The 15,408-nt window shown below is 43.1% G+C and overlaps 1 protein-coding gene across 1 annotated transcript; it reads right to left on the bottom strand.

The window, feature by feature from the left end:
• Positions 1–314: 314 nt before the first annotated feature.
• plpp2b (phospholipid phosphatase 2b) lies at positions 315–15,182 on the bottom strand. Its single transcript, XM_070908605.1, has 6 exons — positions 15,009–15,182; positions 4,005–4,156; positions 3,491–3,753; positions 3,345–3,402; positions 1,843–2,019; positions 315–857 (listed from the first exon to the last, which is right to left on the bottom strand). Exons 1-6 carry the CDS (start codon positions 15,082–15,084, stop codon positions 699–701), a joined length of 885 nt encoding a protein of 294 aa, XP_070764706.1. The 5' UTR covers positions 15,085–15,182; the 3' UTR covers positions 315–698.
• Positions 15,183–15,408: the final 226 nt, after the last annotated feature.

The raw sequence follows: 15,408 nt of genomic DNA, 5'->3' as shown, positions 1-15,408 counted from the left end.
ACTGCAAAACAGTGAGCCTAATTAAAAAGTGACAAGTATAGAAAAAGGAGCGTGTATTAAGCCAAAGAGAGCATATTTTTCTCAGGAGGTGGTGGCATAAAGGCGAGTGGATATCAGACTTACATTTGTCAGTTGGCAGGAAATGGGATCTCAATGGGATGTCCAGGTTCCTCTGTTTCTGCTGTGTGTAACGTCTTTGCTAACACACACTTTGTTGCTGTGGTTTTGTCTTTCGCTTAATGCAGCTTTAAGAACATAAACATCAACAATGATGTCTTAAAAACAATATGCTCCTCTCTCTCTTACAGGAGAAAAGGAGGTCATCATGGTGTCTTTGAGAGGGGACTCAGGCACCTGGCGATGGGATGCAGCCCCCTCAGTCAGTCCAGTGGTTGGGGAGTAGGTGGGGTGTGAGTGGTTGACACAGAGGGAGGGAGCCGGGGCCTTGGAGGCTGCAAGCTACAGACCAGAGTCCTTGCTCAACTCCTTTCAAACAGATATACAAAGGGTTGGTTACAGAATTCATATAGAGACTCTAAAACTTAAGCCTACAGAGTCAGGACCGCAGATGACCCAGGTTCTTCCTTGAACTAAACACTGTTGACTGCACAATCAAGGTTGAAGGCCCAGATTTGGACCCTATCACACAGGTTTGGGGTCTGCAGGCTGCAGCCTTTGTTCCCTAGCGTCAGCCCCAATCACACAGGGCCTGGATTGTGGTGATAGTTGTAATGGTTGCTGTGATCGGAGTCTGCAATCTGCAGGCTGGGTTTCCTCTCTGGTTCTTCGCTATCAGCCGTGTCTGGCCTAGTGCAACGTGGAGGACGCTTCTTAAAGAAGTCTGACACAAAGTGCACCTGCAGAGGAGAGGAGGAAAAAGGGGAGGACGTTAGCTTTGGTCACTTAGGGAGTATTTTTCCCACAGAGATTGGAGTATGAGCATGTAGGGGATACAGGGGAGGCATGAGCTGGGCTGGAAACTGTGATTACATATGTCTGGACAGGTCTGTGCACAGCTGTTAAATGACACTCACACTTACACACATCTGAGAGGAACACACAGAGAGCAGGCACAACCCCTGTAGGCCATAAAACACTATGCCCAGGAGGGTCTCTAATTGCGCACAGCACTGTGAAGGCCAAAGGCATGGGCTCATTTCCCAATTAATCATACACACACACATGCACAAACACACACTCTACCACTCCACAAGGCGGTGCTGACAATGGTTCACTCAAAGCGGGGAAGTGGCCAAACAATAAGGAAGCCCAGCTGGATGAAGTGAGGAGAATGGACTTATTGCCTGAGAACCTGCCAGCGTTAAGTGTGTGGGTTTGTATCAAGTCACACTTCACTCCCATCATGCTTACTGTCTATATGGATTTTAAGCTGAAATATGGATTCTTTAGCTGCTGTTCAGCTTTGAAGGGAGTATCACTAACAGAGAAATTTCCATTAAAAATCATTCTTATGATCTGGACAGTTCCACCCATGTTTGCTTTTCCTAAAGCCAGAAACCACAGGAGTAAGACTCAAAGTTACGATGTCATCAGGTTGGAGGCTGGAGCTACTTCACAGAAAATCAAATGACTAAAAAAGTGTTCTGTGTGAGCATAATTTCAAGAGATATGTGTTGTTTTTTTTAGCTGTGAGCTGATGACAGGCTGATAAGTTTAAAACCTCCAACTTTCTGTAAATTGACAAAAATTGGCTTCCATTCACTGTGTGAGCAGCTCAGCACCTCAATACCAGATTACATCTGAAGTTATGACTTATATCATGGAAATATATTGTTAAATTTTGTAATGTTTCCCTTGAAAGAAGTTGTCTTGGAGACTCACATTGAGCACAGCAACAAGGGCTCCCTGCAGCAGCCCCACCAGCACGTCGCTCCAGTGGTGCTTGTAATCAGAGACCCGGGTGTAACCCACATACACCGCAAAGGCCACCAGGAAGAACTGGATGGTGGGCCGGAGAAGTCTGGCCCACTTAGCCACCAGTCTCGCTTGCACGTAAAGCTGGAGGGGGATACAGAGTGGAAGAGGGTGGTAGATATTGGGGGGGGGGGGGGGGGGGGGGGGGGGGGTGCGAGGAGAAAAGACGGAAAAGAGAGACACAGTGTGTTCATGCAGGGATTCTTTTCTCTTGTTACTGTCAACTTGCTATTAAAATAGTGTTTGTGTGTCCTGAAAAAAAGGATGTCATAAGCAAGTTTGGCCCCCTAACAGGTTATCACACCATAAAAAGGTTTGGAGAATGTAATTGGTGTCTGGACCAGCTGTATTTGCCACTGACATAATGTTATATAAATGTAATGTCACATGTTGACAGAGCAGTGAAGTAATGCAGCAGTCAAATTTCTGTTTTGCAAAAGTCATCTCTATATTTGCTTAAATAGATAGCTCGCCTACTATCAGGTTTCAGGGTAGATGGTGTCTCACTCCAAACACCAAAAACAAAAAGATCAATTTATTTGGAGAATGGGTTTGTGGCTGGTATGCCTCAAATTGGATTTAACTGTAAAAAGGTGTTGAGTAGGAATCTAATTTATGTCCACTATGGACTGAAATCCCCTTTTTACTGGAAAACAGCAGATGCCAAAAAAATATGAACCTGGCAACAGTACAGACTTCTCTGGGCTTCTGCTGGGCTGCTGTTGAAGGTGCAAACATTGGCATTGCACCACAGTCCCCCTGCCACACTCCGAACACTAAACACTGCAGGACACAGGCTGGATATGACAGCTTAGCTCTTGTTTGTTTGCAGTATGTGCGCCACCGAGAGCGTGGACTGAGCCACTGACAGGAATGGTCACTAGCTTGAGATGTTCTGTCTTTTCTTTCAAATTGTCTTTGAACTGAACAATGTTGCTTTGCTTGGCCTCTTGAAGCTTGCTGTCCTGCACTGGTGCCGGGCTTTTAAACACAAAGAGATGAGGCCAAGGGTAATGAACTGGATAAGCCTGGAAGACAGAACACAGCACATGCTTTGCCTTCATCATTGCTGGGAAAAGGGCAGCAGAGGCCTCCAGATCATTCCTCTCACTATAGACATTCTTCCTCTGAACTCTTGCCTTGTCCTTTTATGTCCACAGGCACAAACTGCCTCTAAGAGCCTTTTTGTCTTTCTCAACAATTAGCCCTTGAGTACGGATCCAAATGCATAAGCCTGTTCTCAGATGAGTCCATCTGGGGACAGTTATCCCTGCTTCACACTGAAATATTTGCATGGAGATCACATGAAGATATTTCCATATTTCCATATTTACTGTACATAGTGATGCATATTTACACTGTGTTTTAGGACTTTTAGTGATGGATTGAGGCTCATGAGCTGTACTTACCGCTAGGAAGAGCATGCAGTACATTCCAAAAGAGGAGTGACCAGAGTAGAAGGACAATCTGGAGAAGAGAAATGTGATAATTAGTGTTTAAGTGTCCATTTCATTTTTTTATTTTCCTCTCTAATACTGAGATCATCTCCTCCTACCTGGACTCTGTGACGTCCTGAAGCTTGCCAGTACAGTTGATCACCTGCATGTATCCCGTGCAGACCTTGGGGGCACATACGGCCATGAAGTTAGGTCTTGGGCGGCCGATGGTGAACTTGGCAAGGTCAGTCAGCGACTGGCTGACAGCTGCTCCAAACAAGAAGGTGCCCACTACCTTGTAGAGTGCAGCAACATACTGGTTGAAGTCAGAATTAGAGTAAATCCTCTTGCTGTAGACCAGATAAGCTTCTCCAGAGGAAATCTGAGGGAAGAGGGCGAACAATGATTCATTGGGAGGCTTTGTTCCATTTTTACCACATTTTTCACATCATTAGAGGGGAATTACTTTTCCTCCTTAAACATCAGCACTTTGCCAAATTCCTGAAGGTCACAGGATGTTGTTAATTGAGTGAAGTCCTTTAAATGTTGCACGATTTTGGCTTTACTAAGGTGATACGTAATAAAGCTCCCTGTGAGAAGAGAGGAGAGATTGCTGCTCCGGTTAAAACTTACAATGATGACAGTGCAGGAGATGGTGACAGCCGCCAGCATGCCATGGGTGATGGTGTCTGGTTTTACGGGGTACATGATGCTCTCGTCGTCACAGTAAACCCCTCTTTGATACGGCTTGAACACGATGGTCATAATGATGAAGGGCAGTGCTGCTGTTGTAAAAAACAAACCAGAAGAACAACAGTCTGATGAGATTAGGTTAGAATATTTACTATATTTAGAGAAATTGTGCTTTTGGCGAAATGAGAGGATGTTTGATCACTGCCAAGATTATAACTGGGCATACAGACAAGGAACAATACACCAATATTTGAAAAAAAAGTTTTGGAATAACATATTTGTCTCGTTTTCTGCAGGTTTTCAGACATTACATCATGTCCAAAGCTGGGAAGGGAAAATGTTTCTGTAAGGATAGCTAAATTGTTTTCTATCTCCCTCCGGACCTCGAAGTCTAAAAATGATGATGAAAAAAACCCACAAGGAGAAAAAAACACTCAGTAGTTAAATGTCAGGGTAGAAATGCACAGCAAGGAATTACACAAATAAACAGTGTAAAATAGTATTTATATACACAGCCATGTGGGCATATGTAAAAATTACACACATACCCAATAGATACAAGAGTGTATAAACACTGTACACAAATTACTGCAGACACAACACACACAACTCTTGAATGTGGCTGTGTGCAAAAATAAGACCAAATATAGCTGCTCAAGGCTCCTGAGTGCACGAGTGATGTCCTTGAGATGTTTGGAAACATCCCTCCCAAAATTACTCACTCACCCTCTGCCTCTCCTCCTCTCTTTTACGCACATACACACTCACTCCACTGCAAGTACAAGTGTGCATATAACGAGTAAAACTTTGAATTCTAAGACGTATGTTCTTTACAGAGTTGTATTGATAAACACAGGCTAATGAACACATTTCACAGATGCTCTTTCTCTCTGAAGTCAAACTCCTTCTAAATTGGCAGAGACTGAAGGAGCGTTTAAGGCAGATTTTGGCAAACTGACGGTTTCGAACATACTGAGGATATAGATGAGCAGCAGAGAGGTGGGAGGACTCTGCTGCAAGTAGTTGGAAAGGTTCGGTTGGATGTTATAATTTTTCCCCCAGTTTTTAACCATTGCAATTCTTTGCAACTGACCATAACCCCTTTTTAAGCCTACCATGGTGAGTGTTTCATACTCAAAAGATTTTCAATTCAATTTTCAATTCAGTTCAATTCAATTTTATTTATATAGTGCCAAATCACAACAAAAAGTCATCTCATGACACTTTACAAATAGAACAGGTATGTTATTTTGGGTGGAGTTTAGTATATACAGTACGTGGGAAAAAGATCTTACTTGATAGAAATGGCTAATTTATCATTTTAGTTCACAAGTTAACTTTCTCCATTTTACGTCATCGTAAATGGAAAACTTTGTGTTTTTTGAGTGTCACAGAAATAAAGCCATTAAAACATGGTGATGTGATGTTATTTTTGACATTTCATATATAGTGTAAACAATTAATTCATAGATGAAAATAATCATGAGTTGCAGCCCTACTGAGGAATGTACTCTCCACCCCTGATATCCACTACCACTATCCATAATAGGCAGACAGACAGTCTTGGGGCCACTGTGGAAATGCCATACGGCCGCATACTAAATGCAAGAAAAACAGCCGTGAAGAAAAACGCTGCACACACTTGAAAAGCGCTCTCACCAATAGTATTACATTCCTGTGTAAATGAGCAGGGGCACCCCTCCCATTCTTTCAAAAAATGTCTGCAGCTAACATAATTCCAGGAGGACTTCCAGCGAGACTGACTGATGAGAGACCAAGAGTCCACATGCTCAAGACTGAGACTGAAAGGAAAATATACACCTGGATGGTGGATCAGGATTCAGCTGAGGTGAACACTCTGTCATGCCGAGTTGAACTCCACCCTGAACCCTCTCATGATGGATATGAAACAACATCCTACTGTAAATGTATTAATATTGACAAAAGAAACAATTCATGTTTTTCTTGAATGCTGGAGCTGTGGGCTGTTCAAAAAGATGTGAAGACGGATGTGTAACATGTAAATGCTTTGAATTTTGAAAATACTTTGACGCTAAAACCTTAGCTCGTAGGCAGAGACCTTTCATTCTGAGAAAAAAAACATCATGACTAAAACTACTGAAGCCCTCAATGTCTGTATTAAACTACTAATTAACTAATGACGCAGAGAAATTCCCCTAATAAACAACAATATACAATGATGTGCAGTATGAGTCTTGCTCTTATCTGACATCGCATGTATCCAAGGTGACATGAGATGAGGGCATTGTTCAGCGACATGCCAACTGCACACATGTTCCACACAGACACTATATGGACAAAGAGTCTTACTGGCTCAGTAACGAAGGGCAGCAGCTAAATAGGAGCTTTGTCCTATAGAGCGCTATTGTTTATTGTCCTCTCAACACAAACACGTCATCGCACCTTGGACTCCTGGTAACCTGACCTTGGAGGAGATGGGTTTAGACAAACAAGGAAGGAAAAGAGACAAACAGAAATTGACTTCAACACAGTGTTCATACACAACAACCTCTAATCCTCTTATGACATTTGAAAAAGGGAGGAATCGCAGCTAACGTCAACGTTTCAACACAAGATGTTTAAGCATAAATACACCAGTCCTATCAGCCTCTTCAGGGTTAACACCACCAAACTGAAAAACTTCTCCACACTGCAAATTACAAAACAAAACTTAAGGGTGACAAAACATGCAAAATGCCTTGTAAACATCAGTGAACAAGTGCTGCGAGAGAGCATAGAGAGAAAGGTTTTTCAAAAGAGAGGCCTTTTGCCTTCCTGTGTCATATATAGAGTTTAGGCACGAGAGTGATTAGTGGTATCAATCCTCTCATCTAACTCTGCGCCGGAAACTAAATAAGTGTACTTCCCAAAATGTAGAGCTATTGCTTTAACAAACACGTGTGGTAACTATAAATGTTTAACAAATTTTAATGCCTATAGGCCATTTCAGCAGCGAACACCTGTCACCCCCCCTTTGTCTACACCCTCGTCTCTTTGTGAGCAGCAGCAGCTGGATGACACCTGTCCCTGCATGGCAACTTCCCACCAACACACCAGATGCCCACTGGATCCCTGTTTACACATCAGCCATGCAGAACGTGGTGAACAGGGTGTATTAAGTCTTTTTCCACATATTTTCCTCTTCAGCATCACCAAAATCCTGTTTGTCACAACAGCATAATATAGGGCCTCTTGTATTTAACTAACATCCTGTCTCAGGCGCCCCGATATGGATTTACTGATGTGGCTTTTGGGTGGCAGCTTCTGCATCTGCATCCTGCATCCTGCTTCCAGCTGGCAAGAAACAGAGCAGAACTGCCTCTGGTCGACCTTTGCATCTCACCATCGCTGACAAAGGGTTGGGCTTAAAAATCAAACAGAGCCATACCTTACAGAGTAATAGTCATTACAGGAGTTATTACTGGGACTACTACTCCAAGCTTCTGAAATATTATATAAAAAGGACTGAATATCTCTCTGCACTTGCTTGGTTTTAAACATATTTAATCAAAGAAAAAATATTGCTTGGAAATTCTGTATTCTCAGCACAGTTTCTTTCACTGGCCACCCTGATGCTAAGTATCTTCAAAATATTATTTCAAACGTTTCCAGACTCCTTATATATCCAGCATGGATGCGATTGAAATTTACACAGCATGTCAATTATAAAACATTATTTGAAAACATAATATTATCAGGGTGTTTGCATTACCAGACATGAAAACAAACATTGTCCTTCTTTAGCGTTGGGGGGGGGGGGGGGGGGCGGGATCCATGGCTTGCTGAGGGAGACATGTGGGGGACATGGACACATGAAATCTGTTTCCACTCGGCATATTACGTCAGCCAGTAACAGCTTTGTACGCAGTGTGGAATGTTTGCATTTAGCACGACATTAAAAACAAACTGGAGCTACAAACAAAAGCGAAGGAAAGACTTGTTTGACCAGATACTAACACACTTTATAACTACATAACAGCAAGCTTTAAAGGTTTGTGTAAGATTGGCCTGGACAACGTCAGGGGGAATGTCTGTTTACTTAATACAGCATGGTAAATGTCACTTTAAAATGGCAGAAGGACATTATTATTTCTATATTGGAGTCTCATGGTATAGTAACTTCAAACTGTTTTATGAAGCTTTTAACACTTGCCAGAGTGGGGCCATTAATCACAGCGGAGCGGGAGAAAAATTAAGTGAAAAGGCTTCAAAGAGAAGTGCCAGCAGCTAATTAAATACCCTCTTCCACCTTACAAGCTCACAAAAGGCCAAAAAGCTTTTGCATGTACATCAACAACATTACACTCTCGAGTATCATTTGTATCGGTTTAGCCATACGCTAAAGGTTTTTTTAAACTTACTGAATCCTCTTAACTAAACTTGGATTCATGGACTGAGTGAAGTCAGGGCACCTGGCCTTAAACAACCCTCCCCTGGCTTGTAAAAAAAAGTATGAAATTTTCATTTCTGTATTCATAAATGAAGCACTAATTCAGCTGACAGCCGACTTTAACTTGTTAGTCATAAATTACAAGTTTGGAGGGAAATAAAAGCGCTCAAATAAAGTGATGTAAAGAGTCTGGACTGCCGTCATGGGCGGAACAAATGGTACATCCTGACGTGTGTCTCATGAGCAGTGCCTCCGTAGATAATATCTGCAAGACGCAAACAAGCCACTCTCTTGAAAGTCAGACACACACACACACAGCTCACAGGCAAAAATAGACCCATCGGCAGACCACATAGGTCTCCAGGTTACCACGAGACAACCCCACAACCCAAACTGACACTGCTCCAGAGCTGCCTCCACTTAAAGACCAAGCAGTGTGTCTGACTTGAGCTAAACTCGGACATCTATGGTGGATTTTTCTGTTGAGAAAACCCCAAAAGAACATATACATGGAGGGAAGGTAGAGGAGGGGTGGAGGCACTTATTCAGGATACAGGAGAACCTTCTTTCTGGACACCTGCTTCTACGGATGGAGGTGAAGGGAAACGCTGCCAGTTTGGAATGTAGCCAGGAAGCTAATCTCCAACTGCCAGTCAGAAATCTCCTGCCTGAGCCCCTAATGGGACCCTGTTTGAAGTCACAGGATGCAGGACTCTAGCTTTCCTGTCTCAGATTAAGGAAGGCCCATTTTAGAGGCTTTGGCTCCATTTTGGGAAGTTTAAGGCTTCTCTTTTACCTGGCTGCAAATTAGCATTCATCTGCAGTGGCACCTCGGTGTCTCCCCCTTAGTGCAACTGAGAGCTGAGTAATTGACAAGGATGGCATGTCAAGAGGGTCTGAAGAGTACAGAACAGTCAGAGGAGCATCATGGAAGATTATAGCATTAACTGAAACCACAGACAAACAAAGATGTCAGTGTAAGAAGAGATTTGCACTCCATTCCTTCCACCACTGCTGATTCACATCCTCCATTCTGGTTTTTTTCTCTCTCTCTCTCTCTCTTACTCAAAGTCATTCATTCTCCTCTCTGCCGCTCCATCTTTCTGTCTGTCATTCTCTTGATTGCAGCGTCCTCCCACACACTTCTCCTTCTGTTGTAAATATAGAGGCCTCAATGGGATGGTGCTTTATTTAGCTGGCAGATGTGCAATTACGCAGCACCATTTGGACCACAATCGCACTCTGGGGCTGAGAATCGAGGCTTGTCACGTCTTCTCTCTGCCTCTCTCTGTCTAGTTGTTTCTACCCCAGTTTTCCTCCTGTCTTTGTCTTCTCTCACATTTCTATCTGCCTATCCTACTAAAGAGAGGTCGACGCCTGGACTCAAACTGCCGCGATCATCTGGAAGTGGTTCCGATGGTTTGAGGGTACCTCACACTTACTTGCCCTGGTTTCTTTCTCACATAACCTGCTGCACCTGCAAAACCATGTGGATGGACAATTATTCTCCAAATTGAAAAACATACAGTCTGGGTTTTCATTATGCATATTTTCAAGGCGTGTAAAGCCTGTGTGTGTTGTGAGAGGGGTGTTCTCATGCCCCTGGGCTGCCCTGTTTGGTCTAAAACTTTCCCTCATGGTCACAGCTGGAACATTTGCTCCTCCATCCAATTTATTCCACCCTCATTTCTCGTCTTTCTAGCGCGAAGGTCACTCAGTGAGTTTCTTCTTTCTGTATTTCTCTCCCCCTTTCCAATCCATCTTTTCCTTCTGTTGATAGCTCTTGTTTCCCCTCGCATTAACACCATTCCTTGCTCCTTTATTTTTCATCCCTGTGTCACTCTTTAGTCATTTACTCCATGTGACTATGCCTCCAACTCTCATCCCCTCCCAATGTGGACGAGGACAGAGGCGGGCATTTTTTCTTTTAGCTGCAGTCAATGTTTCCAATGTTTTTTTTTCTTTCCTACTCTTTTGTTTCCTCCCTCCAATTCAAACATGCTTTGTTGAAATGACAGCAAGAAAGCCATAGCACCAAAGCCCTTTAGTGCATCAACATAGGTGACGTTAAAGACCTTTAAAAAAAAGATGGCTTGCAGTAACAAAACAACTAAACTCTCCCTCTTTCTGACTGTCTCACCCCAAGCTGGACTGACTAATGTGGAAGGTATGTGCTGAGCCTACAACCTCTGCCGGCGTTGGCCTCTGGAATTCTAATTCACATGAGGAACGCCCAACTTCGCCAGTCACACCAAATCCTGCTGCTGCTGCTGCTGCCCATTCTTTATTTTTAATCCTGCTGTTTTGCTCCGAACATCATTTACGCATGCTTAGCTCCAAGCAGTGCAGAAGGAGACAGGATGGCAGGCGAGGCCTTACGAGTGGTGGGAGGGCAGCTAAATCTGGGCTGGCAATCAAAGAGTCTGGGTTTGGAGGGGATCAAAGAAGTAAGCCACACAGGTTTAAACCTAGACCGGAGAGGTTAAACTATCAAGAACGGCACTGAGCTTCACTGAAAGTTCACTAAATGTGTTGCTGTGTCGTGTGCTACATTTTTAAACATCATTGCCAAATATATAGTGTGTCTTTGGTATAATTACTGCATGCAAAGCTGCTGACTAACACCAGAGATCTTGTTAGTATTTCTCGAAATTAGGACCACATTTTCCAAACTTCTGGTCCCTGACAATCAGTGTTTCTGGCTCGTCCTCACTTGCTGTTGTGCTGATGTTTTCTCTCTAACTTAACATGTTGCCAGGTACTTCCCCAGCACTTTAATTAAAAGACACAGGATTTGTGCTGGGAGAACTGTTTTGTGGTGCACAGCATTTCTCATAAAATCCAAAACAACATAAGGTTGTAGAAGCTGTCAACTTTCTCCTCAGTAATGTCTTAAAAAAAAATTCCTGATTTCACAAAAGTGCCTAACATCTCCCTGAAATTCCCACATTTTCTGCCAGCTCACCATTGAGGTTTTTGAAGACATCTGTGTACTGGGTTGACTTTCAGGGAATGTGGCTTTAATGTCTCATAATTAACGTGGCAACCACGACAAAAGATCCTCCTCCACTTTAGAGTATGACTGATAAAAGACTTTACAAGCTCACCAGAAATCCTTGTGCAATTAAGAAGACCAACAAATTAGAAGAAGAAGAAGAAAAATAAACAAGGCTCATATTTCTCAGAGAGACGTGCCTGTTTGTTCAAAGGGCTTCAGTTTCCATGACAGAGCTCTCCTGAGGAAAACGATTCCCATCAAGCATCTTCGCTGCCTCTCTCTGAGAACTCAGGACAATCAGTCTTCCCAACACGACCGCATGGGAGGCCCAGCTCCCCGGAGACGCTGCAGTGCGGCTTCACCATGACATCCAGCGAGGTCACACAACAGAACGTGGGGATATTTACAAGTAATGAGATGAAAATAATGAAAGGAAATATGTGGCAACTCTCTGATAGTTTTACAGCTGTGGGAAAATCAGACACTCCACTGCCTTATTCTGAGGAAAATTAAACTTCAGCTGCTCCTCTGCATACAATAGGATTTGTTTGTGTGTGTGTGTGTAATCAATGACAAAATAGACTCTTAAACAGAACTGGTTTGTCACAAAGTCCTTAACAGCACAATAAAGAGCGCACACACGGAAAAACTAAAGTGTGCGCAAGCATGTGTTGCCTCGAGGCCATTTAGTCACACACTACTTGGGATATCTAGCGCATTACTCATAACTCACAGCTCATTGCCATTCATGTCGCCTACAGCGGCACCCGAATCGTGCAGCAATGCGAGAGGCACTGCTCTTCTGACTCCTGAACAACCTACACCTACAGTGCTGCATCTACGGGTACGAGCTGTGGGCAGGGAGAGGTTAAACCCCGGTCGTTCCTCTCTGAGCTCTCAGCCAACACCCACCATCTATTTGTGCTGAGTGTAGACTTTCAGAGACAGAGGGGGAGAGAGGGAGGGAGGGATACACTGAAAGAAAGAATGGAGATGAAGGAGGGAGGCCAAGAGCTTACAATGAATAACAAACTCAGGGCAGATATCTGAAAAGCTAAAACAGCTTAAATGTCTCTCATAATGCAGCAGACAGGGTTCTTAGCTATAAACTAGACAAATAATACAACTGACTTTGTGTCTAAGGAATCAGTAAACCACTCCTTGGCTCTAGGCAGCCATTTTGCATCAGATTTCTCCATTAAGAGGTTCAGTGGTTGTATTTTAGAATTGTGTGAACATAGAGGGAGTCACATCCATTCATAAGACACAAACAGTTTTTTGTTTGACCTGGGCAGGGCAGGGTGTGAGTGACAGAGAAAATTGCTCTGTGATTGTATCTGCTCCTTTTATTTGGCCTTTGAATTGTTGGAGAGAGATACATGTATGCTGCCAAAGTGGGGAACAGGAGATTAATATTTAGAGTCAGAGGTGAATGTGGGGAAGATAAAGAAAGGGCTTCTGGTGAAGAGCAGTGAGTAGACAAGCCACAGAAGATAACAGCAGTTGTTAATCAGAGAGGATAACATTCAGCGTCTGGAGATTCACATGTGGATTTTTTGGTTTACAGTAAGAAATGTAAATACTCCCAAAATGCAGACAAAACCCAACTCAAAACTCTGTTTCCATACAGGCTAATGGGCAGCATAATTACAAGCTCTACCATGTAGTTATTTCATGGCTGGGGCAACCTCACATAAGCTTGGGGTTGACTTGACGATTATTTGGGTGGCTGACGTGGGTGGCAAAAGGGAAGGGAGAGGCAAAAGGGTGGGATGCAGCCACCCAGACCTGACCGACCAACCCAGCCCAGACGTTAATCCCAGACTTGTGACAGCGAAATGGCGAGGCTTATCAAGTTCAGCAGTCTGTGGATGTTCCCACAGATAAAAAAATACCCTTTAGTATAAGCTTTCTGAAAAGCCAAGGGGGCTGGGGTGGGGGCCTGAAACTGCACAGCAGAGCAGATCCGCATATGCACGAGCCATCATCCCTGCCTCACCACTATCACCAGTACAGACACAACAAGGGATGAACACGCCGCCCAACACCAGACCATTACGCAAACGCACGCCTGTCAAGGGATTGTGGCATTAATACAGAAAACCAGCGTCCAACCACAGAGCTTCATGATCTCTGAGGCTGCATCTGAAAACAGCTTCTTCTGCATGCGGTGGTGACGAGCTCACACTGTTATAATCTGTTATTATTAGAAGCTTATCATTATCATTATGGAGGACCATGACAATGGTTATAAAGCATTTGGATTTTGAAACTGCATTATTTATTTAGGAATTGATTCATCTGTTTTTAATTATTGTATTCATTGATTGTTTTATGTTGTTTTATTTTTTTAAACTTTTTAATTTGACCTTTTTAATGATGGATTAATATATTAATTTGTAAATTATTCTAATAATCCTTTTTTATTACCCATGTAAATATCAATTAATGATTTTAATTTAATTCTAATTCATCTGTAAAATCTTTTATGACTGTTTTATTGTCTAATTAGATATCAGTTAATGGAATGCTTTATAACCATTTACATGACACCTGTGGTCCTCCATATTTATTTTGATATTCAGTTAAATTCATTAAAGATTAATGCCAAAAGACAAATGATGACAACGATAACCACAATACGTCATTGAGGACTCATTTTCCAACGTGTCATTATTTGTTCATGGCTCAGAGGGGGACAACAACTTGTACAGTATTGATGGGATCTAGTTACTACTGCAATTGAAACGAAAAAACAGCCATATTGTTCCTTGAAAAATGATTCCCAACTGAAGTTAAATGCAAAACAATGGTCTGTGGGGCAACGTGGAAGTAATATCTTGAGAACTGCACTGTGTGAGGGAAGTGGGGACATTCTTGAGAAGATTCCTGGCAGACAAAATACTGAAGAAAATGAGGAATAAGCAGGGGCGCGCGCGCGCGCGCACACACACACACACACACACACACACACACACACATATCAAATTTCCATAAACAAACATTCAGCTTCCTGAGGCTCTGTAAAGTCCTGCAAGGTTCTGGGTGAGTAGGTTGGAGCATGCAGCAGCCCTGTGAGGAGAATGAGAATGATATTTCCTCTGGTGTTTCGCCATGGTGCTATTCACTGTCACTTCAGCCTGAGCAATATAAAAGGCAGTTGGGATCTGCATAAACAAACGGCCGACAGGCTGCTCTGTGAGTGCTGGACTCAGGTATGGAAATCCAGCCGCTTCATTTGTCTTTTAAAGAAGCTGGGATACACTTCTGTGTTGTCCTGAGGCTCTTTCGTCTGATTGAAAACACGTTTTCTTCGGCATTTTAACAAGAAAATAAACAAACACAGCAGAGCTCCCATTATTAGACTGAATTCCTGTTGCTGTCATGTGTGCAAAACATACAAACACACCAGGCGACTGGCAAGAAACCGCTGACAACACCACAGACATCAAATGATTTCTGGCTGACAACGTTGAAGTGCAATTCCTAGATACAAACCAGATTATGCTGACGTATAGTTTTGTACTTAACTTACCAACTAAAACGCACAGCACGTCCACCACCACGTACAGCTTCCTCTTCCTCAGCTCCTTCATCTTCTTTTCGTTCATTGACTTTAAAATCAGCAACTTTAAGAGAGAATAACTACTTGTTGGAAGAGGTAAACAAGTCCATCGGCGCTCGCTCGCTTTGGAATAAAAGTACAGGCTATGCAAACAACCTGGTAACCTGCACTACGAGTTCTTCCGGGATCGTCTTCACTACCTGTGCTGACATTGACAGCATAGGTGTGTGGCTTTCTTAAAAAGACAGCGTGTTTAAAAAGTCGTTTCTGAGCAGAAACGCGGCAGCTCTGGAGTCTTGCGTCCTTTTGTGCGCATTACTGCTTTTGGTACAAAACCCCAGAACTGGCGAGATCCTCCGACTTCACAGCG

The sequence above is a fragment of the Enoplosus armatus genome, chromosome 7 (genome assembly GCF_043641665.1).
Source record: "Enoplosus armatus isolate fEnoArm2 chromosome 7, fEnoArm2.hap1, whole genome shotgun sequence".
Classification (NCBI taxonomy): Eukaryota; Metazoa; Chordata; class Actinopteri; order Centrarchiformes; family Enoplosidae; genus Enoplosus; species Enoplosus armatus.
Note: the sequence above shows the minus strand (reverse complement) of the source record. Positions and strands in the feature narration are given on the sequence as shown.